This window comes from Lutjanus erythropterus, chromosome 9 (genome assembly GCF_056507025.1).
Source record: "Lutjanus erythropterus isolate fLutEry1 chromosome 9, fLutEry1.hap2, whole genome shotgun sequence".
NCBI lineage: Eukaryota > Metazoa > Chordata > Actinopteri > Lutjaniformes > Lutjanidae > Lutjanus > Lutjanus erythropterus.
Genome location: NC_139325.1, coordinates 26,891,462 through 26,916,126, shown reverse-complemented (window position 1 = coordinate 26,916,126; position 24,665 = coordinate 26,891,462). Strand labels below are relative to the sequence as shown.

The 24,665-nt window shown below is 38.7% G+C and overlaps 1 protein-coding gene and 1 long non-coding RNA gene across 2 annotated transcripts; one reads left to right on the top strand and one right to left on the bottom strand.

Moving 5' to 3' along the window:
- Nucleotides 1–911: 911 nt before the first annotated feature.
- Nucleotides 912–9,972, top strand: LOC146321682 (uncharacterized). Its single transcript, XR_014771408.1, has 5 exons — nucleotides 912–1,119; nucleotides 4,235–4,321; nucleotides 7,087–7,173; nucleotides 8,481–8,637; nucleotides 9,834–9,972. It is a non-coding gene; the product is annotated as an uncharacterized LOC146321682 (long non-coding RNA).
- Nucleotides 5,960–24,567, bottom strand: LOC146321681 (large proline-rich protein BAG6-like). Its single transcript, XM_084726939.1, has 25 exons — nucleotides 24,423–24,567; nucleotides 23,021–23,108; nucleotides 22,809–22,926; nucleotides 21,936–22,150; nucleotides 20,684–20,755; nucleotides 20,479–20,601; nucleotides 20,183–20,379; nucleotides 19,142–19,274; nucleotides 18,596–18,796; nucleotides 17,954–18,167; nucleotides 17,576–17,623; nucleotides 16,584–16,936; nucleotides 16,405–16,477; nucleotides 15,230–15,588; nucleotides 13,865–14,120; nucleotides 13,520–13,689; nucleotides 12,681–12,734; nucleotides 11,632–11,740; nucleotides 11,280–11,404; nucleotides 10,522–10,656; nucleotides 10,140–10,196; nucleotides 9,832–10,056; nucleotides 8,693–8,800; nucleotides 8,457–8,603; nucleotides 5,960–6,558 (listed from the first exon to the last, which is right to left on the bottom strand). Exons 2-25 carry the CDS (start codon nucleotides 23,099–23,101, stop codon nucleotides 6,463–6,465), a joined length of 3,669 nt encoding a protein of 1,222 aa, XP_084583065.1. The 5' UTR covers nucleotides 23,102–23,108; nucleotides 24,423–24,567; the 3' UTR covers nucleotides 5,960–6,462.
- Nucleotides 24,568–24,665: the final 98 nt, after the last annotated feature.

The following is a 24,665-nucleotide window of genomic DNA, read 5'->3' as shown; positions in this document are numbered from 1 at the left end:
TTCTTCAAAGGAGTAGTTTGACATTTAAGGAAATAAGTTTATTTACTTTCTTGATGAGAGTCAGATGAGAGGTTTAAGACCACTCTGATGTCTAGACTAAATTTGAAGCTACAGACAGTTAGTTTAGCTTAGCATAAAGACTGTAAGCTGAGGGAAACAGCTAGCCTGACTGTGTCTAAATATATCCACCTACCAGCACCTGTAAAACTTACTAACATAATTATATCTTGTTTGTTTGCTGTGTGAAAAAAAAAAACGTAACTTCATTTTTTTTTAGTTTTACAGGGGACATGTGCCAGATATTAGCCGGGTGTAGCGACTTCCTGGAGACAACAGCTTCAACCAAACAAGATATAAAATGTTAGTGAGCTGTAGGGGTGCTGGTAGGTGCATGTTGAAACCTTTGGACAGAACCAGGCTAGCAGTTTCCCCTTACTTCCAGTCTTTATGCTAAGCTAAGCTAAGCTAAGCGGCTGCTGGTGGTAGCTTCATATATTTGTACAGACATGGGAACAACTCTAAGCAAGAAAGCAAACAAGCGTAATTCCAAAAGGTCAAACTCTTCCTTGAAGTGAAACCTGATGCATGTAAATATATCAACTTTTTAATTGTAATCTGTCTCAAAGTGATATGATTCGACCGCAGCTGTGTATACTCACGATACACACACCTTATGCAAATACAGTGCACGTTAGCACCATGATGACTGTATTCACCACTCCCAGACTAACTGTTCATGGGTCACCACACTCACTGCTGTGTTTTGCAGACTCTAGATTTTGGTGCTGGATGTCCTTACAGCAGATCAAAAATCAAACAGGTTGCAGCTTGTTAAACATATCATGAGTTGTTTTTGTTTTTTATGTATATTTATTGCCACAATTGAACTCATTCATAAATCATGTTTGCACTTATTTTCCTTTATTGTCTAAAATAAACATGCAGAGTTGCAGTACATGTACGGAAAATGTTGTGTTTGTGCTTTGCTCGTCAGATCTGGTGCTGATAGGGAGGTTTGCTTCCACTAACAGGATGCCAACCAGGAAGTGCGCTTGATGTTCAGATTCCTCTGAATGAGCCAACAGGCTCCTCAGACGGTGGTCCAACCTGTTTATCAAGGTGACTGTGAACTCAACTCAGCTGCTGCACTGCCAACTTGTAAACTAAAGTAACTGTGTGTACATCATACATACATACATACATATATTTAGCTCTATTCATTTTATAAACAGATAATTATGCTGTATATCCTGGCAGGATAGACCCTATCACATGGCCTTATTTAGACACTTGTAGGTATGTGCATGTAAATAGAAACTATTTAAATATGGTTCTGATTTAAACATCTCAGTGGTTTTATATTCGAGGATTTCTGATCTATATGGAGTAAGGAAAAAAAGTACTCATCCAAACATCCAAAATAACGAGACTCATTGTTTCTCATGGCGTGACCTCTGCGGATTTAATTGTTCATAATAATAATGATAATAAAAAAAATAAATGATTTTTAAAAAATCTATTCATTTAGCACTTGCAAAACCAGAGACTACATTCTGCTTTGCATAAAGCCAAAAAAAAAAAAAAAGTTTAAAAAAACATTTGATGATGACCTTTGTTATAATGTGCAATAATTAAAATTCAGTGCTTGAAGGAAACATACTGATGAATTACTTAGTGCACTAATGATTTTTAGGCCAAAATTAGGAGTGAAGCATTTTGTGTGAAGAGTTTCACACTCCCTCAATTCTGGGAAGGAAAAGCTTGGAAATACTTCCAGGGTCAAGGGTCATTTGGGGGGAGCTACAGAGAGGAAGCACATGGTGAGTGTGTTGTTCAGAAAAGTAAAGTTTGTAAATCATATGGTGAATTATTCAGACTTCTGATCCAAATCTTATGATTTAAAACACAAGGCGGATAAAAATTGTTTGATGCAGCGAGTTAATGAAATGAAATCAGCTCAGATGGATAAAACAGGCTGAAGATAACTGTTGGCATGTAAAATGCAGAATCTGGATTAAATGGTGTGAAGGGTGACTTTTTAAAGTCTCAGTGGACTGTTGGATTCCTTGTGTCTTCTGTCTTCTCCCTCTGCACAGCTACTGAAGTATTGTGTTCTGTCAAACTCGTGTTTCTTTGTATTTGCACATATAACAAATTTGGCTCAGCTAAGGAGTTTTGTGATAAGAGGTTGCCATATCTTGTTGCGTGCAAGACCATAAATCTGCTGTTGTTCTGAGGCTGGTTTCACCCAAGTTTTGGACTGTGTCTGAAGACTGTCCAGTACTCTGAGGTTGTTATCGGTTTTTTTTTTTTCATTACATGATCACTGTGTGGATCTTTACTGAAATGAGGGCACAGTCAGAAATAGTCTGTAACGTCCTGATTTTGCTTTGTGGCCATTCTTCATAATAAAGACGTTACTGCATATGATCTTGACTGAAAACTTGCACAAAGCCCTGAGGTTCTCCTTGCATGACTTTGTGAACGGTGGTTTGTGTGTCAAGTCAATCTGTGCAGCAGCGAGTTTCCAGCCCTGATCAAGCTCTCTGACTTTGGCAGCTTGAGAGAGGAAAAAAGGTCAAACTGTAGTTCAAACCTCGTCCTCTGGACAGCAGGCATTTAATCAAACTCTTCTCTTTCTGCGTGACTGTGCAAGATGCTGTTTGACCATTCGTCATCGCTCGGTGTCACCAGAGATCTCATCTCCTCCTACATTTAGGTCTTATCTGATCAGCTCTCCAGCCGTACGTCTTACTCTGTACACAGTAAAGATATCCAGGTACCAGTATATGTATGAGGTTTATTAGCTTGTGGTCAAAGTATTTGGTCTTTGTTTGAACCGGACCTTAAGGAATAACACTAAGATATAATAGTTTAGAGGAGGTTTAGATAAAGGAACCATTTTTTGACTGTTCCTCTTTCACTGAAAAAAAAAAAAAAAAAATCTGCACGACTGAATGTTTGATGGAGGAAGATGCAACTCAAGGACAATTAGAGAAACTCCCACACACTGTCTTACTTTCTGCTTATGTAGTTATTAAATATCAACATTTCTGTTGAAGGGCTCAAGGACGTACTTCTACTTCTTCTGCTTATTTTTTAAAAGAGACCAGCCATATGGAAGGCTTGATTTATTAGATATATACCTTCCCCAGTTGGTGTATTCTGGAGTTCTGTATCCACTAAAAATACCATAAATTAAATTTCCTTTATTCTGCAAAGAATAACAGTGTTTAAACTTTACTTTTTTTATTTCACCAAATTTTTCACTGTATTTTTTGAAGAATATGTTCCGATTTAACAAGTCATTAGACTTTAGCTTTGAAAATTTACCCTCTACTTTTTGAATTATATGGATGTGAACCTACTTACTGATATTAATTCTGTTTATCCTAATATGCATGTCTGATGACCATTTAATGGATTTTTTGGGATGGATGTATTCATTGTATGATGATGCATATGATGATATGTGATGACACCTGCTTTTTTCAGTTTTTTGACTTGTGTGTACGATAAAAAAAACATTTAAGATCTATTGTGATTTAGTGATTTTCTTTTTTTTTTTTTTTCCAAATCTCTTGCCTGGCCGATGTTGCATTTATCAGGCTCAGGTGTTGATCAGTCTCAGCTGGCCTCTGATTGGGTGATTGAAAATTGAGGCAATTGAGTCGATATTTAATAAATATATCAGCAGAAAGCGAAACAGTGTGTGGGAATTTCTCTAATTGTCTGTTTTTCTTTTGACAGCTTTAACTACAAATAGTTAGTTACTTAAAACACACTGATTAAGAATAAATCAGTCGTTCCCAAGCTTTTTTTTTTTTTTTTTTTTTTTGATGACATCCAACAGCAGGGGTGTCAAACTGTTTCCTCCTGGGTCATGATTTGGTTTCCCTCACAGGGCCGGTTATAAATGTAAGACTATATATCATATTACATAATTGCCTCTGCACTTGATTAGTGATTAAGAACTTAATAATTAATAAGTAGGTCTGAAAGCAGACCAGAGAAATGATAGCAAACAGAGATTCAAGTGCACAACTATTATACAATTTATTCATATTAAGTGTCTAGTTGGCGCCATTTGACACATTTCAGATGAATAAATAAATAAATAGACAAAAAATCACAGCAGTGGTACTTTTCCTTGAATAAAGAATCTGAGTACTTCTTCCACCTTTACATTTCATACACAGTGGACTGATCTTGCATTTGCATTTTTCACTTTCAGCGCCAAGTGATGGGAGACAGACTCCACTGAAGTGAGAAGCTTCTATCTGCAAAAAAGACATGAAGCGAAGGAAGCAGGACAACCAAGGTTAGTCAACATCGACTGGGAAATAATTTCTTCCACAATTCTTGCAAAATAATTGATTATAACTAATATTTTAAAAGCATGAAGAAGGTAGAATGGTAGAAGTAAATGCTGCTTTGCAAAGTTAACTTCACTTTTATGTAATGAATCACATAGGATGAGGGTTGTACGATAATTTTTCCTCTAAAAACAGCACTGCCTAATTTGGCTTCCAAAGCACTGTTATCAGGGATTTACTGATCTGACGTTCCAAATGATTACTGGCCCGGAAAATTTTTACTTTTCTTGTGGATATACAATCACTGTTGGTGGTAAATGTAGTCAACTGAAACAATACATTTCTTAATGCTGTTATATTGACTGAGAAAACAGTCTGTAGTTCTTCTTGCATCCAGTGATGTCACAGTGATGTCATTGGATATAAGGAAGAACTACAGGCTATTTCAGCTTGGATTTGTAGTCTCAGCCTATGATTACCCAGGGGACGTGCTAGATGAGTATTTTTGTCACTTGTTTCAGTCAACAAAGTAATGGCTGTAGGCTATGGTGGTGGTAACATGACCACATGGGCATCACAAGCTTGCCCTCAATGCATCCTGGTACATGTAGGCACTGACACACGGCTGTGTGAGCAGAAAAACTGAGGGAAAATCCCCATTAAGAGGGCTGAGTTTTCCCTTTATTTACTTAATCACAGGTGGCCATGGCAATCCCACGTCTCATGTTGCTGTATTTAAAATAAAAAATATTGTAATGAGCTCTGAGCAGTTTAGTACACAGATTTTTAATTGGGGGGAAAAGAGTACATAGTTAAGGTATTTTAATTTGTATCAGTAGAGAAAAAATTGGATCAGTGTTTCCCTAATCCAGAGGTCTGCAACCTTTACTATCAAGAGACATTTTTGGCCAAAAAATAAAAAAAAAATATCTGGAGCTGCAGCTATTAAATTCTTTATTTTTAAAAGTTTATTTGGCATTCATGATTCAAGACTAGCCACAAGCAAAATTTAATTTTTACAGTTGGGGAACATAAGATTTAATGTTTTTTGTCATAGCCACAGGGAGCCACTGGAGAGGGGCAGAAAAGCCATGTGCAGCTCCGAAGCCACAGGTTGCTGACCCCCGCCTTAGTCATTACTTGAAGACAAGTGACAAAATTGTTTATGATTAATGCTAACAGAACAATATGATCATGTCATAGGTCAGTTTAGGTTAAGTAGAGATCGTTCTTCACAATCAACATATTTGAAATGTCAGAGGCTGTGCAGTTCCTCAAGATATAATCCTGTTTTCATATTTGTGTATGATTCCCAAACTGCAAGAAAATTAATTTAGATTCCTTTTTCATGTATTTTCAACTAGAGCTAAATAATTATTGTAAATGTTCATTTATAATACATAAAACATTTTGATCAGCATCCCTTAAATTTGCTTAAGAATTGTGACCATTAATTAGTATAGATCTAAAACTGTCAGTGCCCTCTGGTGGACACACTATGTAATAGCTACTGTCTCTAAATTCCCACACAGACTGCATGTATGGTATTTTTGTTGTGCAATTTCTTGTTAGCACACAAATAGCCAATAGTGATATTAATGATAAACATATATTCTAATTACCGAGATTCAAAAAGAGACCTGTTGTATTGTATCAAGATTTTTATTAAGCTTACTGTACATTCATGTACCAAACAGCATGTTCACATGAAAGTATACTCTTGCGCTGTAGAGTATTGAGAGGAAGGCAAAAGCCCACTAAATAATGAGAATTTAGGCTCAATATTAACAAAGCAACACGAGGATAAGAGGGCAAAATAATACAGACAAACACACGAATCCAAACAGAATCAGAGTGACGTGACCAAGTCAAACTTAAATCTGATATAATATTTTTTTAACATCAAACATTCTCTCAGCAAAAATTGGACCAAAATGAACACAAAGAAATAAATAGGCACTGGGGAAGTAGTCACATTAGCATCAGGCAATTAGTCAAGAGAGCTGCTAACTGCTTTAAAAGGCGAGCGGACAGTTTTGGGGGTGAAGCTGCGTCAAATGAAGATCCAAGAAATAATAAAGATGAAGGTGGAGAACAGTTGAGTTCACTTGAGGAGTCTTGCAGGTTTATTATCAGTTGAACATGATTATGAGTCTGATGAGAAGGCTCTGTGTGCGTTGGGGAACTGCTGGGAGTTGAAATCAGGGTCTTCCCTCACTCGTTTCTTGATGTCCGTTTTAACCTGGGAGGAGAAAGATGTGATGATTATCATCATGGTGAGACGTACATGTATTATGTCAGGCGGTGACTTCAGCCTCATTTCTCTGGCCAATCAGTGGTCTGCAGGGTTTTAACTTTTGCCAATGAAAAACCAAAAACGGAACGATTCCAAGCAAGTTAAGTTAAACCATGCAGTGGAAATGACAATACAAACCATGGCCAAAATCAATAGGAGGACCAAACTGTGGTCATTATTAGAGCTGCAACTATTAGCTGATTAATCTAAAGAGAATTATTTGCCAATTATTTTGATAATCATTTAATTATTTCCATTGTATTTGCTGGTTCCAATTTTTTAAATGTAAGGATTTGCTGCTTTTCTTTGTCATTTTTGACAAAAACGAAGCGTGAACGCTAATAAAAAAAAAAATAATACAACTTGGAACATTAACGTTACTCATCAATATTCTATCACTTGCTTTATATGTTTAGATACGAGCAATCGTTTTTTGAAAAACAATCTAACATTGTTCAATATTTCTTTTTCTAGCTGTCCTCAATGAACACCACTTCCCACAACCCTTTCTTATAAGAACAGGACAAAGGACTGGAAGCTGCTGAAGTATTTAAAGAGCAGGTATTACAACTAAACATTTTGGGAAAAAAATTTGGTACATGGTATTCTTATGGAGCTGCAGATAGGCAACTGGACGTGTTTGAGGTTCCTGAAAACGTTTCACCTCTCATCTGAGAGGTTTTAATCAGTTCACGTCCAGTTGCCTACATACAGCTCCTGGAGGATAACATCAGTACTCACGTTGCTGCTATTGTACATTGTCATCAAAGCTTTTCAGTTTTTTCTGTGACCACAAAGTAATCGTCATTTAAACCTTGTTAAAAGATTTCAACTTCCAGTGAGTGGATGATTTGTTGCAAATTACGTAAACGGCAGAAACACGCTTAATTTTAGCAATAATGATGAAAAAGTACTGAATGCGAGATAGCAGTTACAAAAGCTAAAGAAAGAAAGGCTAGTCCAGATCGCAGTGTCTTGTGTGACCAACAGACCAGAACCCAAAGATATTCAGTCTACCGTGACGTAGAAACAGAGAAACTGTGATATAACAACAGAAAAGCAGCAAATATTCAAAAATAATGACAGACTTTTGGGTATTTTTGCTAAAAAAATGACTTGAATTATTAGTCATAAAAATTGCTGCTCATTATTTTTCTCTTATCAACTAAGTGATTAATCAACTTGCTGTTTTGTCTCACACAAGTTTGGTTCGAAGATGAAGCAGGATGTAGATTTTCACAATCCAACAGAAATTTGATGCTCACCTTTATCGTCACTTTCAAATTACTAAACTGGTTACTGAAGACTTGTTTGTGACCTGTCTGACCACTGGTGTTTTTAAAGTACATCTATCAGTGTAACCATGTGTCTCTGTGATAAAGATAGTGAGATAATGTTAATGCTAACCAATATAAATCATGACTACAACTATGAAAACAAGAGGACCAAACTGTGGCTGTTATTAGAGATGCAACGATTAATTGATTCATAGATGACTTGATTGAAAGAAAATTGCCATTTTGATAATCCTTTTAACTATTTTTCTAGCAAAAGTGTCAAACATTTGCTGGTTCCAGCATCTTAAATATACAGTTTCCTGCTTTTCTTTGTAATTTATGACAGTAAATGAAGAGTCTTTGAGTTTCAGACTGTTGCTTAGACAAAAGAAACAAATTTGAAGACATCACTTTGGGCTCTGGGAAATTGTGAGGAGCATTTTGACATTTTATAAACTTAATTAATCGTGAATAATCTTCAATAATGAAAATAATAGTTCCGAGTCCTTATTATCCTAAACAATGTGTAGTGTGTGTCTGGTTCGTTCTAATGTCAGATTTAGTTACCTGTTCTGCATAATTTTCCTTCAGCTCCTGGGTCTCCAGGTCATCTTGTAACTGCTCAGCAGATGTGATGGGCTTCACTCCTGCTGTCCTGGCTGCTTGACTCACTGCATCAGAGAGGGAGAGGAGGCTTCCACCACCCACTCCTGTCTGAAGACACACAGAAACAGACACCTTAATGAAGGTAAGGACGAGTGACATTCATACGTAATAAGTAAAGTTACAAGTGCTCTAATTACCTTTCTGCGTTTGGCTGGCATGCCGTGCAAATAGGCGTCAGACAACGGAGGCTGAGCCTTCATCTTCCTCTGGGTGATCATATCACACCTGATGATGGGCACCCATTCCTGCAACACAGACAGCAAATAAACACAGAAGACAGGGATTATCAGGGGTAACTCTTAAAGGATGGGTTATTTTTTCAAGTCTGTCTTAAAACCTTTTTGTGAGAGGCTGCTCACTGCAGAGCCAATTGGTGGAGCTTGACCTAGTTCAACTTGGCCTCCCAGTAGATCACTGTCTGTAGTGGCAACATGCTGATGTCTGCACAGAGCCTAAGTACACATACTCTGATGACAAAATTTACAATAACCCCAGGGAGGACTCAGAAACCATAATAACAGCTTAATCTCACTCCTCAGGTGGACGCTCACGAGGTCCAGAGAAGTGGAGTTGTGAACCTGGAGTTGGTCAAATTTGGCTCTACAGCAAGCACAGCTTGCTTTGTGTTACTGTTCCTCAAATGCAGCTCAGCAGGGAAACACAAAGAATTTTGTACTAAAAACTTTGAAAACAACAACTTGATTTGACTGAGCCTCACATTGTTGTGGCCAAAGTTTGAAATGCATTATTTCACAGAACAATGACTTCAGATTTTGTTCCTTGTCACTTACGCTGGAATTGTGTTTGGTAGAGATCACAAAGTCTAGATACAAGTGCAGCAACAGTTTCAATGTACATATGAACATGAGTACTGTTTAAGACAGACTCTAGGAAAGAAAGAATGCAAAAGTTTGAAAAGCATCCTTTAAATGGCTGGAATTTTGGAGAGAAGGGTGATTGTTGAGCCTCATTAGCTATGTTTACACAGATAATATTTCTTCAATCAGATATTCCAACTTAACTGTTTACCTGCACCAAAGCATTATTCAGAATATAATTTTTTTGATAGGTGCACACCTGCTGTGAAGCATCTAATCTGATGGAAAAAGTAGTAAAGTAGTAACAAAGTAGTAGAGGTGTTTCTGCCTGGTAATAAAAATTATCCAGAGTAACAATGACACTAAATGTGACATAACTTGCTACAATAGACCCTTCTCTGGACAGATTAATAAAAATATAAGAGTTTAAACAGCAAACAAACTGTGGGGGCTCTTACAGGTGGGACAGCAGCTGCCCAGGCCTCTGACTCACGAGCAGACTCCTCACTCCCTCCCTCTGCTCCTGCCGCTGCCATATCGCCACCTAATGGTGCAGCTCCTCCCGAGGCTCCCAGGTCCGCAGGCGACACCCTTGTTTCCCGTGACGACGCCCTCGTGTCGTGTGACACCGACATGGCCTCCTCTGCTGTGGTGGCTGCAGCCGGTGAGAGGGTGTCCCCAATCTTTGGAAGAGGAGAACAGTGAAATGAGCAGCAGTACTTTAAATGTCAAATTGAGTTCATCATTACAGACACACGGTGCTTACCGCTGCACTTTGTGCTCGTTCAGCCTCTTGTGTGCCAGTTGCAGAAGACTGATCTCTCTGTGAAAGAATGTCATCTAATATTTATTAGCTATTTCAGACGTGCCATCCAACGTAACAGGATATGTAACAGCCATCAGATAAGGTCTCCTTTCTCTGCATGACACATGTTACATATGCATGTCCCGTCTGTTTTAATGTAAAGTTCAGAAAATCTAACTGAAATCTTCACTTAGAGACACAAATTCTTCACAAAATAATAATGTGATTAAGTCATGAGTGCAATTAAAGGTGTGTCAATCCATCATTCTGGTAATGAACCATAGATTCTGAGCTAAAGTGTAAAATATATATTTTAAAAAGAGGCATGCAGCTGGTCTATTACCTGTGTGTGAACTATGTAGTTCTGGATCTGCTCCTGTGTGACGGGGATGTGCTCGAGAATAACCTGCAGCCTCATCGTCATCATGCTGGTCATCCAGTTGACCAGACTGGGGCTGATGTCACTGGACATCCTCCGCTGTAACAAGAGAAAATAAACCTTTTACTTTACAGGTACAACAGCTACTTCTTCTAGCACTCCTCTCTTTTGATTGTCCAAACTAATGTGGCCATTCAAGCATCACAACAATATGCAATATTGCAATATTTTTGCTTGTAATGTTGCCATTCTGTACTCAAGACTTGTTCATTTTGAGTCACAAGGAGTCTGGGGCGGCGCTAAGCCCAAGATGCAGTGACTAATTCTGACTGATTCTGTAAAATGATGTCAGATTCTCTTCTGTGCAAACTTATTGGCAAATCTGTATGATTTTAAATATTAACATAAAGGGGAAATCTGACACTCTTCACATGGATAGCCAGCTAGTATTGATGGTAAATGTAGTCAACTGAAGCAATAAATTCATAGTGAGCTAAACTGAGTTTTCCTGTTCAAGAACCATACCGGCAGTGCCTACATGTACCAGGATGCACTGCAGGTGAGCCTCTGACACCCATGTTGCTGTCTATTAACCCCCAGGGCTATAAATATTATTTTGTTGGGCAGAACATAGCGTTAGGTAGTTAGTTTACTGCCAGCTGTTGAGCAGAATCCAAGCAGAAACAAACAGTGAGTGAGGTAGTGAAAGACTGTTTACTGACTATTCTGTGGTTGATGACTGCAGTGAGGGCTCTCTGGTCTCCTCTCAAGCAGTGCAGGTTGAGGGCAAGACACTCAAACAGAGCCTGATTACACATCTGTAGCAGCCGGGGCCCAAATGAATCATCTGGAGGAGGAAAATATTCAGAACATAATTAGCAAATATGTCCTACAGAGACAGTGAAATTAAAGATTCTTAAATTACTACTTCATTTCACAGCAGTATTCCTGAATAAATGATCAAAGTACAATTTCCTTTTGTGCTGTAACCTAAACACAAATTGAGCTTAAACAGAAACCAAAACATCCACACATAAAACCAACTGATTTGTACGGTTCTTCGTAAAAGTTTACCAGTGCATCGCAGAATGTGTGTGGCAATGTGCTGCAGTTGCTGCCTGAAGAAGGACATGTTGGTCTGAGTGACGTCAACACCCTCCAACACTGTGACTGAAGACTCTCTCTGTGGGAGATGAATGAAGAGGTGCAATCAATACATTTTAACACTGCACAGGTAGCTCAGTATTTCATTAGTTAATAGGTAAACCAACTTATACTAAACTGGCTATAAAATTCCATCAGTACTGCTTAAATATAATGTCTTAGAAATGCATTATTGGACTATTCCTTAAGTTTCTGTAACCTTGTAGCTGACTAATAATACTACTTCAATGTAAAGTCCACTCTCAGTGTATATGCACTGACGGCACTAAGATCTATCGCCTGATTTCCTACTGACATATTCCATATTCTACTGCACAAAATATTCCATTTTATTTATTGTGAATGAACAATATCAGACAAAGCCTTGGTGGTGATGGATGTCTTTGGTAAATTAATATTTTACAGTGTAAATGAATGTTGTGGTAACATTTAATTAGGGGCTGTCCCTGAGTTGGGATTTTCAGAGTCAGGGACACGATTTAAATTGTACAGTTTGCAGCCTGCAATGCTCTTTGTTCAGTTCTGAGGCAAAAAAAAAAAAGTGAGTCAACTCTGGATTTTTCTTGACCAATGACTCAAGTCACTGACCTTCATGGGGACACCGAAACTTAAAGGACCAGTGTGTAAGATTTATGGGAACTTATTGGCAGATTATGCATACATGGACTATAATATTTCTAATATTCAATAAGTATTAATTCAGTTTTCATTAGTGTATAATCACCTGTAAATACTGTTTCTACAGTAGCCCAGAACAGACAAACTAAACACTGGCTCACATCGTTTTGAAATTTCACAGCCACTCTAAGTTCTCTACATGCTTGGAAGGGGAGAGTAAGACAAGGTGTTTGTTGCAAGCTTGCTGATGGATGCCACTTAATTCTACATGCTGGTCTTTTAGTCAGAAACTATTTAGTATTTTTGTGATATTGGAGGAGGACAGGACATCAAGGACTTACAAAGCTCTCGGTGATATACTCCTCCAGCTCGTTGACAAGACTGTCAGCCGCGGCCTGGGAGATGGCAACAGAGGACATGAGGAAATACAAGACAATCACGGCACATAGAGGGGGGAGAGGATGAAAACAGTAATTGCTCAGTTATACATGAGGATAAAACAAACAACCAAACATGGGACCAATAATAAAAAGTAAATGAGTTTCATCTACTTTTAACTATGCTTGAGTAATTAAAGAAGTGTAATCAGTGCAGGAATTTCATGGAGGCCATGAACTGCTGGAAAACCAAGCTATTTATGATATCAGTTTGATAAATTAGCAAACAAGTAAAACAAGAAACACAACATATACTGTTATGCATTGCTTGTAATTCGATGTTTGTGACATTCATGTTAACAAAGATAATGTTAACCCCACTGAATGTCCATCTTCAAACTAGTCCAGTGACTCTGATTAGTCCAGTGCTAAGCATGTATGAATGTCTGAGTTTATATAAATATTGGTTATTTGTAAATAATAATAAATCATTTTGCGTGTGTGTGTGTGTTTTCTTTAATTTTCTACTATTTAAAATAAAATCAATTTAATTTATCCATTTCAAATAAAATCATTCTTAACCATCCAGTTCAATCCATTTCTGCAGACATATAATCACTGCTTTGTTTGATGGCTTTGCTGCCGTTGCACTTAGCTTCATGCCCTCAAAAAACTGACAAAACCAAAGGCCAAGTAGCCTCACCCTTGAAATGATGAAAATTCAGGCCTGGGTGTAATCCAAAAAAATTTACAGGAGAAACAATTCCCAACAATTCCCCTCCAACTGGTGAATGGTTACTGACCGCAATGTTCTCATCGGTGGGCTCTGTGCCGTTGAGGTAGTTCTGGGTGAAGAACTGGGACAGTTGAGGCTGGATGCGGCCCAGTGGATGGTGCTGGCCATGAAGAAGCATCACCAGGTCTGACATGGTGAACGTCTGGCACACCAACATCAGCAGCTCTCCAAAAAACCCTGGAAACCACAATAAAAAAAAAAAAGAAAATGTGAAATTGGAAATTGCATAAACCAGAGGTGTAAAATTTAGACCAATGATTTTCTAATATTCTCTGTGATAGAATGACATCATAATCTGTTACTCTTAGCTGCTGTACTGACAATATAATGCACTGGGATGATTGTTATTTACCAGTAGGATCCTCAGGACTGATGAAGATGTTGGTTGCCTGGGACAGCCTCTGCATGAACTGGGCAATGCTCTCTGTGTCGTTCTGAGCTTGACCCAGAGAGCCCATCATGGTGCTCAGAACACCACGGACGATGCCTGTGAACAGCTCCGGGTTGAGGGCTTCAGCTGCCCCGGGGGGATTGGGCGTTGGGTTGGGCCCTGCAGCAGGAGGAGGACCAGAGGGAGGTGGGGGTGGAGAGAAGATGGGCTGGGAGGCCTAAAAATTAAATGGGGAAAAAAGAAGTTAGGATTTGTTAATACCACTTTGTTTTATTGCAAGTGTGCAATTGATTGTTCTACGGAAAGCACTAAGAGGGTTAAAACCGGTTATCTCAGTCACTGTCATCCTATGTGCTCTCTAGTGGCCATTAGGAGACATGGTGATGACTGGGGCTGGATATCGTTTGAAATATAAAAGACAAGTGCAGATATGATGTATATTAAAAACTTTTTTTTAATTTAACAACATGTGACGAGGGTCAAATATTTAAAGCTGTCCAAACAAATTGTTGTATAAGAACAAAATAAAGTGGTCTCAAAATCAGAAACCGTCCCATCAAAGAATAATTAAGGAAGAGAATAATCTGAACATTTGCATCCAATGCCAGTTTTTGGCACCCTTTCTGATAGGGCTGCACAGTACAGTATATTTGAAAAAAAAAAAAAAAAAAAAAAAGATGTGACATTTTTTGGGGTCTGTACCAAACAAACATGGTTTCTTACATCTAGAGAAAGGACAATGCATCTCTGCAGCACTACAGTATTTCATTATAATGCTGTTTTGTCACACATTTTTCCTTTTCCATCTATTCCATTATCAAAAAAATGACAGCTTCTGCAATTTGGATATTGTACTTGGCCATATTCCGATTTCTATAATATTCTGATTAATTGTGCAGCCCTAGTTTCCAATGCATGGTGAAACTAGAGCCATCTCAAGTAGTTTTTTGAGTGGCTTTGACCCCCCAAAATTCTTAAGACTTTTGAGCCCTTTATGCACACTTTGCATAGGTCTATATTTCTGCAGACCTCCTTGCCGGAGAGAATTACCCACAGTTCATAGCATTGTGGTGTTTAAAATAGGGAAGCCAGAGACATTTTATTTATTATTCTATTATATCTGTATCGATTTATACACCACTGTTCTTGTAAATTCTGTTTTCAAGTGTCAGAGTTGTTTATCTGATGCAATCATTTCACATAATCTGTGTACAGGTAACACAGGATCATAGAAATGCTAGAAAAATTCAGAGTTTTATCCAAGTAAGCGTACAATTCTTATACAAAGTTTTGAAGTGCACTCAAATCAAAAATTCACACACTGACCTGCTGCATAAATTCACTCACTCCCTGGATGAAGGCTGGGACACCAGATGTGGTGACAGTGATTGAGGGGGCCCCTACAGAGCCCAAGCCCGCCCCACCTGCGACCCCCAGGAGAGAACCCAGGAGCTGGCTGAGGTCTGGAGGCATCTCCTGGGACTGGGGCTCACTGGTGTTGGTCTCAGGTTGACCAGGTTGGCTGGTAGTGTTTGTAGTAGGTGGAGGTGTTGGACCCGAGGTGGAGAAAGAAAAGGAGGAGGAGGAGGAAGAGGAGGAGGTTTGAGAGGAGGAGGAAAAGGAGGAAGAAGATGATGTTGATGTGGATGAGGATGAGGATGAAGAAGATGTGACTGTCTGACCAGCTGTAAAAAAAAAAATTGAAATATCAGTGATTAAATGTACAATATTAAAGTTCTGCCACTAGGGGTCTCTCTAACATCAAAACAATAACAAAAGAAGTTGTAAAGTCACATGGGAACATGGGAGTTGTTTTCTTCACTTTTAAAACAACCACAATAGTAGGAAGGTTATTGATTAAAAATTAATCAAATTACTGTTAACAATTTAACCACTTAAAAATGTATTATCGATGATTAATCAATAATATAGACATGGCAGTAATTGTGCCTCATTTGACATGGTCTAGAGTCACTTGTTGAATTAGGACACTTAAAATTAAAATGATTAACTGATTAATCAATTGTAAATGTTTTTAACTATCAGTTAAGGAAAATGCATAAAATCTGCAACATCGAAGGAAAATCTGATGTGACTCGGACAGAAATCATGTTAATGGACAAGGTATTCAGGTTTTATTCATGTTATGCTGAGTCACGTTCAACAACTTCCTTCCCTACTCTCTGACATTAACTAAAAACTAAAGGGAGCTACAGCAAATAGTTGCCAGTAGCTAGCAGGAAATGCACTTTTTCTTGAATAAATTATGGTTTTCTCTGCATTTAAAGATTCCTGGAAACACTTGGAATAATATTACATAGACAACTTGACAAAAACTGTAACATATGTCAATCATTTTTAGATATTTTAATGCAGAAATGTTAGAGATTATAGCTTTAACAGCAATGCATGAACAATCATTTTAAACTTTAAGTTATTATAATTACAGAAAATGCTGCTGATAACATCCAAATCTAAATTTAACAACTGAACAAGCTTACCCATTTGTCCTGGCAGCAAAAGCTGTCCAACCAATCCACTAATCATCTGGTTGAGAGCAGCAGGGTTGAAAGCCTGTGGATTAAGATATTTTAATTTGTTTTTAAATTTAAATTATAGTTGATCACGTTGACAAATCAGCTTAAAAAACAGGAACCAAATCAGAAATCATGATTCTCACTTGTCCTGGCTGCTGACCCGGCATGGCTGCCCTCACATTGATGGTAGTTCCTCGGGTGCCGAAAGCTGGGGGGGGCATGTTGGGTCCAAAAGGGGGTCGTGTGAACACAACCCTGGCCTGGGGCTGAGGGCCGGTATGGGGAGGTGGTGGTGGGGCAGTGGGGGTGGTGGTGGGTGTGTTCGGACCAGTGGTGGTAGTTGAGGAGTTGGCTGTGGAGCTGTAACCAGGAGGGGTGGGCTGGGGTGGGACTGGTTGGCCAGTGACGGTGGCGGTTGCAGCACTAGTAGCCACAGCAGCGGCATATTGGCTGATCTGTTGCATGAGATTCCGCATAAAGTCAGGGGGGAGGGCACCTGAGGGGGAAAAATTAGACAGATGAACATGATTTACTTGTGTAATCAGTAGGTAACAGCAACATTTTCTGATACAAAATAAGCTGTGTTTTAGACAAGCTTTAGTCAACAGTTTTAATTTTAGTTGTAATATTAGTCAAAATTTAAGTCACTGTTTAAGTCACAATTTCAGTCTGCAACTTAAGTCATGTTTTTAGTCATAATCTTTTCTGGTCACACTAAAGAGTTCACTTTATTCAAAACAGTTGATTCTTTATCCTTACATAAAGTTCTGTCAAAGATTGGACAGTCTTAAATTAGCAAGTTACTTTTCATTGTTACTTGTATTTGACAAAAACTGACATGTTCTGTGATTGTATACTAGACGTACAATACAGTTTTCTTTGTAATAGACAAATATGAGCACCATGAATCAACGATGAGAGATGTAGCACAAACAATAACTGAGTTACAGTATGTTAATAGAGCACATCAATGCGCTCTGAATCAACGCAGAACTTCAGCTACGTATGATGAGTGAGTGAACATTAACATAAAAAGTACCAAATTTTCCAGTTATCTCACAAAAAAAGATCAACTGGACTGAAAGGGGTTTTACATAACAAATGTAGTGAGCCATGTACTATTAACTAGACTTACCTGGTTGTCCAGGCATTTGCTGTCCAGCTGCAGGGTTTGCACCTGGGCCTGCACATATACAAAAATACAAACATAATATAGTTTGAACTCTTTTGTACAGTAATTGCCAGTATGTTACTCTCCACAGAAGTGCAAATGCAGTAACAGCCACCATTCAACAAAGACTGTGAAACAATGTGAAATCTGAGTTTGTTAATCACATAATTTCCATTCTTAAGATCACTTAGCAAATACTTGTGGCAGCAGTGCATAGAGGATGCAGTAATGTTTTATGTGCACTTATTTAACTCCACACACTGCTGCCCAGCAACATGACACACATTCAAGAGTTTTGATGAAGTGGAGCATTCAATCAGTGGCAGGTAGGGGACAACACACCGTCCGTGTTCATCTGCATCATGACCACCGGGACAGCCTGGTGGCTGATCCTGATGACCCGGGGGCCAGCCTGTCCCTGTCCAGCCTGCTGATTGGACGGGGAAGTCTGTGGGGGGGAGGTCTGTCCCTGACCTGCCTGCTCCGACTGGTTGGCCGGCTGGGCGTGTGGGGCTTGTCCATCAGTGCTGTTAGTCACCGTGGCACCAAAGTTCATCTGTTGATAAAGACGCAAGCACAGTTGGTCTTTTCATATTAAAGGTTCATATTAGTATTGCTAATTTTGTTTCTTTTCCTTGATTGATAAACACCTTAACAATCAATAATCAAATAATCATTAATAACTAATAAGACACAAATCACGTCTTTTCTTTTCTTTTCATTCAAACAATTCTAGTTGCACATGAGTCATGTGCAGGCCCACAAGAAACCTGTGCTGCAGAATTTGAACATTTCTGCTGATCTTTAACGAATTGAGATGATCCAAGCTCCACACTGAACCTTGCATTTTAGTATCCCTGGAAATAGCTCAGTAGTAGACGTAGTAGAAATGATACACAAATCATTAATCAATTAATGATAAATCATCAACATCCCTAGTTCGCTTTGATAACTTTAAACTAAAACATGCATTTATTCACTTACTTGCACTGGGATGTGGTGGTGCACAGCTCCAGGCAGGGTGACTGGGGTGGCATAGTGTGAAAATGGCCGGACCACATGTAGGTGGCGGGGCACAGGGCTCATGAGGTTCAGCCTCAGGTCACTGAGGGCCACAAGGGCATTGCCAAGGAGACGGAGACACTCCCACGTCAGGACAAGAGTGCGCTGGTCCTCCTCCCTCTCCTGTGACAAAAAATAAACTTTCTGAATGATGACTACATAATCTGCAGTTAGTTGTGTGTTAGACAGTTAAGAGTAAGAAGATTTTCATTCACACAATTTTATCTTTGATGTGATACTTTGTGGTTATAGTGGTGGAAACACTACCACATTTATCCACAGAGACCTCTAAAATCAACACAATATGAAAGTTCCTTGAAGTAGCTTTAATAACTAAAGATGTGACTTTGGATTTTTTTTTAAATATTGAACATTTTAATAGATATGTTGGTATCCTAATAAAATCGTATTTTTCATAAACATAACAACGATCACCAATAAATTATTATTTGGCTGTTCGAATCCTACTGTATTATTGTTGTATTCTGCAGTGGTGGCTGTCTCCAGGATGGTGTGAGCTCTCTGAATGAAGGGCTGCAGTCTCTCCTCCACCCTCCGCAGTTCAGACAACATCTCCGCCAACTCAGCTGGGCTGGGATGACTGAGAGTAAAAGGAAGGACAAAGCTGACTATAATCAAACACAACTACTGTTCACTTAAGTGATGAGTGGTAATGACAGTGACTGTGACACAGCAATACCATGTATAAGGACATAAGGATATTCACATTATTTTCAATAAAACACTGTAATGGGAGTAGAAACAATCCTGAAGTGGAACTTATGATCTGCTTTATGTTTATAAAGTTGAGATTTACCTGCACCGATTCTGTGCTAAATATTTCATGTTTGGATTAAAAAAAGAGGAAAAAAGTCACAATTGCTTTTACAAATCCTTGACTCAGTTTGACACAGCACAGCAGAGTCTGCATCCACTTGCAAGGGTGAAGATAACTGCAGGGGAGAAGATAACTGATATGTCTTGAATTGAGCGTCTGTAAAATGGTGGATAAACATTTATTTCCTGAAAATTCTTTACAATAAAAGTCCTTTGTTATTTTGTTAGCTGAACGATTTTATTATAAAGCAACAAAATCAGGAAATGTTGTGTTTTCATTAGCAGTAACTGAACAACTCCTATCCAGCTGAAAATGAATATAAAACAGTAAAATAAAGCTAAGACCTGAAAGTTCAAACAGCGACGCAGGACAGAAACTAAACTTCAAACACCAGAGATTCAGCTGAAAGCAACAAAAGTACTGAGAGCTGAACACAAAAATACTTTTAAAAACATCTTTCTTTCTGCTCTACAGCAAAGAAATGAGTTGAGTCTCTGCTTTCTTGCACACATCAGAGAAAAAACAGAAAACTTCTCTACCGGTAATGGGAAAATAGCCAATCACCTATGTTTTGGGTTTTTTTTTTGCAGATTTAGCCATGTTTAAAAAAAACCTGCATATAAATTATGTGCTAAATTGGGTGTGATGGGAGGACAGAGAGGATGTCTCACTTGGGTCCAGGTTGGGGTGTTGGTCCCTCAGATTGTGCTGAAGAGGCATGTGGAGGTGGGGGAGTTGTTGGAGGTGGGGAGGTGTCCATGGGCTGGGCAGAGGGAGAGGGAGTGGAGGTGGTAGACGAAGATGAGGGAGGAGGTGGAGCAGCAGCAGAAGTTGTCTCTGTTTGGGACGAAGAATCACTCGGCCGACCCTGAAAAAAGACACAAGATTGAAGAGAATTTTGTTATGGATGAGGAAGCAATTTCTCTGTAGCTTTTCTACTGGAGTAATGTGAAGGTTGTGCTCTCACCTCCATTCTGTGGATAACATCATTGATGTCCCTCAGGAGGTTCTCAGCCAGCACCAGCCTCAGCCTCGGCTCACTCTGCACTGGCTGGTCCATATCAATGTGCACATTTACAGACCCATTGCTCTGAAACAGAGAAGGTGATGATGAACAGATACAAGATAATGTTTTGTGTGATTGAATGCCATTAGCAGTCATAGTATCTTACCCCAGTGCTGGTTGTGACTCTGGCATTCCTGGCATTCTCTCCCATGCCAGACACCATCTGCTGAACTGACATCTAAACGAGAAGAATAACATGGCACTGAAGAAATGCACCTTTGAAAACAACAAGGCTGGGAACCATACTGGAAACTAAATATACACAACAAACCAGAGGACATTCTTCAACTACATACAGGATATGCTATGATGTCCAGTAGGATGGAAATAAGCAGACTAGAGTACAATGACAGGCTATTTACTGAACATCTATCCAGCTCCAAAGTAACAGACACCCTCTCAAGGACAGAAGAGCTGAGTGGATAAAAAGTTTATTTTTGATGACAACCTGTAATTTTACTCTGTCAGACTGCATTCTTGACGAGTGCAGGACAGTAACAGTGCAAGCTCAATGATGGATCAATATCAGCTGATTGTGACCTGACTTCAAACACGAAAGTTGTTATGTTTTGCCATGTGTTATGCTGTTTTAGTGTTTAATTTGTATGTTATCATGTTGCTACTGTGGTTACACAGGCTGGGGGATGTTGGACTAATGTGGTACTGCTGAAGGACAGTTAAGAGTTAAGTTTACGTGTAGCCTCATTTGAAGCCAACTGATTAACGAGAGCAGCAGGTCAGATGCAAGTAACTGTTTTTGTGTTCCATGTTGTTTTTTGTGAAATTTTATGCTATATTAGCTTAGCTGTTGTACAGACAGCAGACGGTTCTGCAAGCCTCATCACCTGTGTGTGTGTGTGTGTTTGTGCTGCTAATTTGTTTGTCAGAACTGTGGAACTTTATTTTTTAGCACCAATTCAAGCCATCGGGTACAGTGCACTTTGGCTGTTTTAGTTAATCTAGAGATACCTGAACTCTTCTTTCCTCATCACTCAGTTGAATGGTTGAAGAGTAGGTAGAATTTCTACAGCCCTAAAATCTATTTTTTCATCATGAAAGATAGGAAGGTGATGCAACTACATTTTGTTATATGCAAGCTCAGGTGTGTCAGAAATCATTCGTAGATCAATGGAGAAAATTTGACTTAGTACTTACTTTGTAATTGCTCAGAATTTGTGCAAGGAATTATGAAAAATACACCATTATGGCAGGGATAAAACAACCATTAAGAGTACTGGACCGATCAAGGAAAGGATCAAAATCAATGCAGCAGAAGTAGAGATATTTTTTAAAAGTTCTTCCACAATGCAACTCAACTGCCAATTTGGTCTGAGGCTTTCTAAATAAATTGTACCTACCTGTATCTGCTGAGGGTCCATGATGTTAACAGGGAGGTTGAAGGTGCCAAGCATTACGTAGCTGTTAGCGTTGCGATCATGTGGAGGCACTTGTGATGTTCCCTGGGAGGATGAGGAGGGCCCACTGTCAGCTGAAGTGCCTCCTGACCCTGAACCGGGCTGAGAGGGTGGAGGGGGTGCCCGTTCCACAAGGTGTATCACCTTGCCACCCACATCTGGGACAACAACAGAAAACTACGGTTACATACGTACATGTAATGATAGTCTATTGACTTGACACTTTTGATTTTGCTTTGAGAAGCAATAACAATTCTGGCTGTATTCTACATCGTTGAAGGCTTTAAAATTATGTCCAATTACTTTTGCCAGAAATACTGTATAAATACTGATAGACAAAAGAGAGTGAACAAGCTCAAATACACAGTCACTACTTTCTCATGCATTATGCCTGATTATAGTCCCAAACAGATGTGGACATGGATGTGCAGTAGTTCTGTTTACACTACTTTCTGAAGTCCACATTCCACACATATGCAGTATGTATTCTGTAGCTTGAAACATAGTGGCCCATGCGGTCAGCTTACATATAAACCCTAGCTGACCCTCACGTAAAGGCAAAGTGTCATTCTGGCTTTGGTATTAAATCTTAAAATGGTAATTCTCAGAGTAAACCCTGCTTATTTATTCAATGTGTGTATAAAAAAAGGAGTTCAGAATCAATGTACACATAATGATAAATCAGAAATCAATTTTATGAACCTGCACTACTACTATAGCTAAAAAGGAAAAATGCAAAAAACAAATTTACAATTGCCTGTGAAACAAGATAATACTGCATTCTGTATTGCTTTAATTGACCACTTGAGTACTTACTGTAGTCTGCAAGAGTCCTTTCATCCTGTAAGACCCTGCCCTGGTAGATGAGCCTTTGTTTGTCCACAGGAATACCCACAGAAGGTGCAATATGCTCCTTGAACTGTTTCACTGTCAACTACAAAAAATAAGGAACAGGCATGCATCAGACTGCCTCAAATGGTGACTGAAAAATGAGAATTTACTCCAGAGTTATGAAATGAAGAATTTACCTGAGCACCAACAGTGTAGGTTCTGCTTTGTGAGTCTAATGTTTTAACTGTCACCTCTATGTCAGCAGTTTGTTCTTCCATGGTGTTCCTGTGTCATAAAACAAGGCGTTTCAGAAATTACAGCCAAACTGTAGCCGGATTCGCGAAGCCAATGTCGTTATTTGTGAGTAGTAGTATTCACTAAACTAAACATAAACAACACCTAACATAAACATTGCTTTATAATCCATTATTATTAAACATGTTTTTAAAGAATTGTGACTAAGGATTAACATTGCCAAAAATATTGATACTTCAGTACTTTTTGGATACCATGCGTTTAAAACAATACCATACCAGTTTATTATAGTTTTTATTTTTGACATGATATCTAAAGAAGTACCAAGTATAATACCGGAAGTTAAAGTTTCTGGAATGGTGAAAACATTACCCAGCAGAACACTTGAGTGCCTTCTGGTAAACAAACATTGTGATGGAAACACGGTCTTTGACATTTCTAACATTTCTTGGTTATTATGAGCTGCCATACACACAGATATGATATGTAGGTAATGGCCCAACATTGGCTGGCACAGAGCTCCAGCTGAGAAATTTTCATTCTCAATTAATCTGTCCTTTTTTTCCATTAACTGACCAATCATTAAGTGTATAGAATGTTAGAAAATTAATTTCTCAACCAATCGATTAATTGTTAGGTCTACAGGACATGTCAGAATATTGTGAACATTTTCGATCAGTTTTTAAGTTTACTGTCAGATAGGTAAGATGAGTAGTGTGAGAAGCTAGAATCAGAGAATTTTGACTTTAAAAAATTACTAAAACCAATTAGATCAGTTTTTATTATAATCGCCAATTAGTATAGTAAGCACAGCAGCTGCTGTGAGGTTAAGGAAATAGCCCTATTTAAACTTTGTTAAGCCAAACCACAAGGATAAAATAGGAGAAAGTAGTTAGCAGAGCTAGTAACATTACCCTTAGCAGACCTTAATCAGTGAAGTTCTCTTGTTCGGTAACATTAGCATCACAATGTTAACGTTGTTAACTAATTAACAGCTAAGACGGTTAACGTTAGCTAAATTAAATTAGCTGTATTCTGTCGGGCCAGTCAACGGCACAGATATTTCACATTCTAGCAACCTAAACTGTGACATATAACGCTAACAGCAATTAAGTTACGATTAAGGTTAGTTAGCTACCGTTAGTTAGCATTGGCTTGCTAGGTGTACTCCGCTTAGCTCAACCTACAAACCACATAGACGTTCTGCACCAAAGCTAACTTTGCCCAGCTAACTAGTGAGGACGCTAGGCTAGTGCTAAATAAACCAAACGTTACAATAAACTTTTCATATCAGAGAAAACAAGGTATTTTCATAAAGACCGTGGTGTGTTATTTAACGGTTACCTTAGAAGTCACACTATCCTTTCAACTTATCCAGTGTAAGCAGCTGTTTCTTATCATCAAATAACATGCAAATGACTTCCTAGTAGAAGCTCTGGTACTTGCCAGAAGCTATAACGGCCCGTGTCTACAAGGTAACCCTTGATTTACGAAACTCTCGCGAGATTTCTATGAATTGTTGCGTATTTTGCACGCTGTACAAACTAATTGTGTGTTACAACGTGAAAACCTCTGTGGCTACTATCT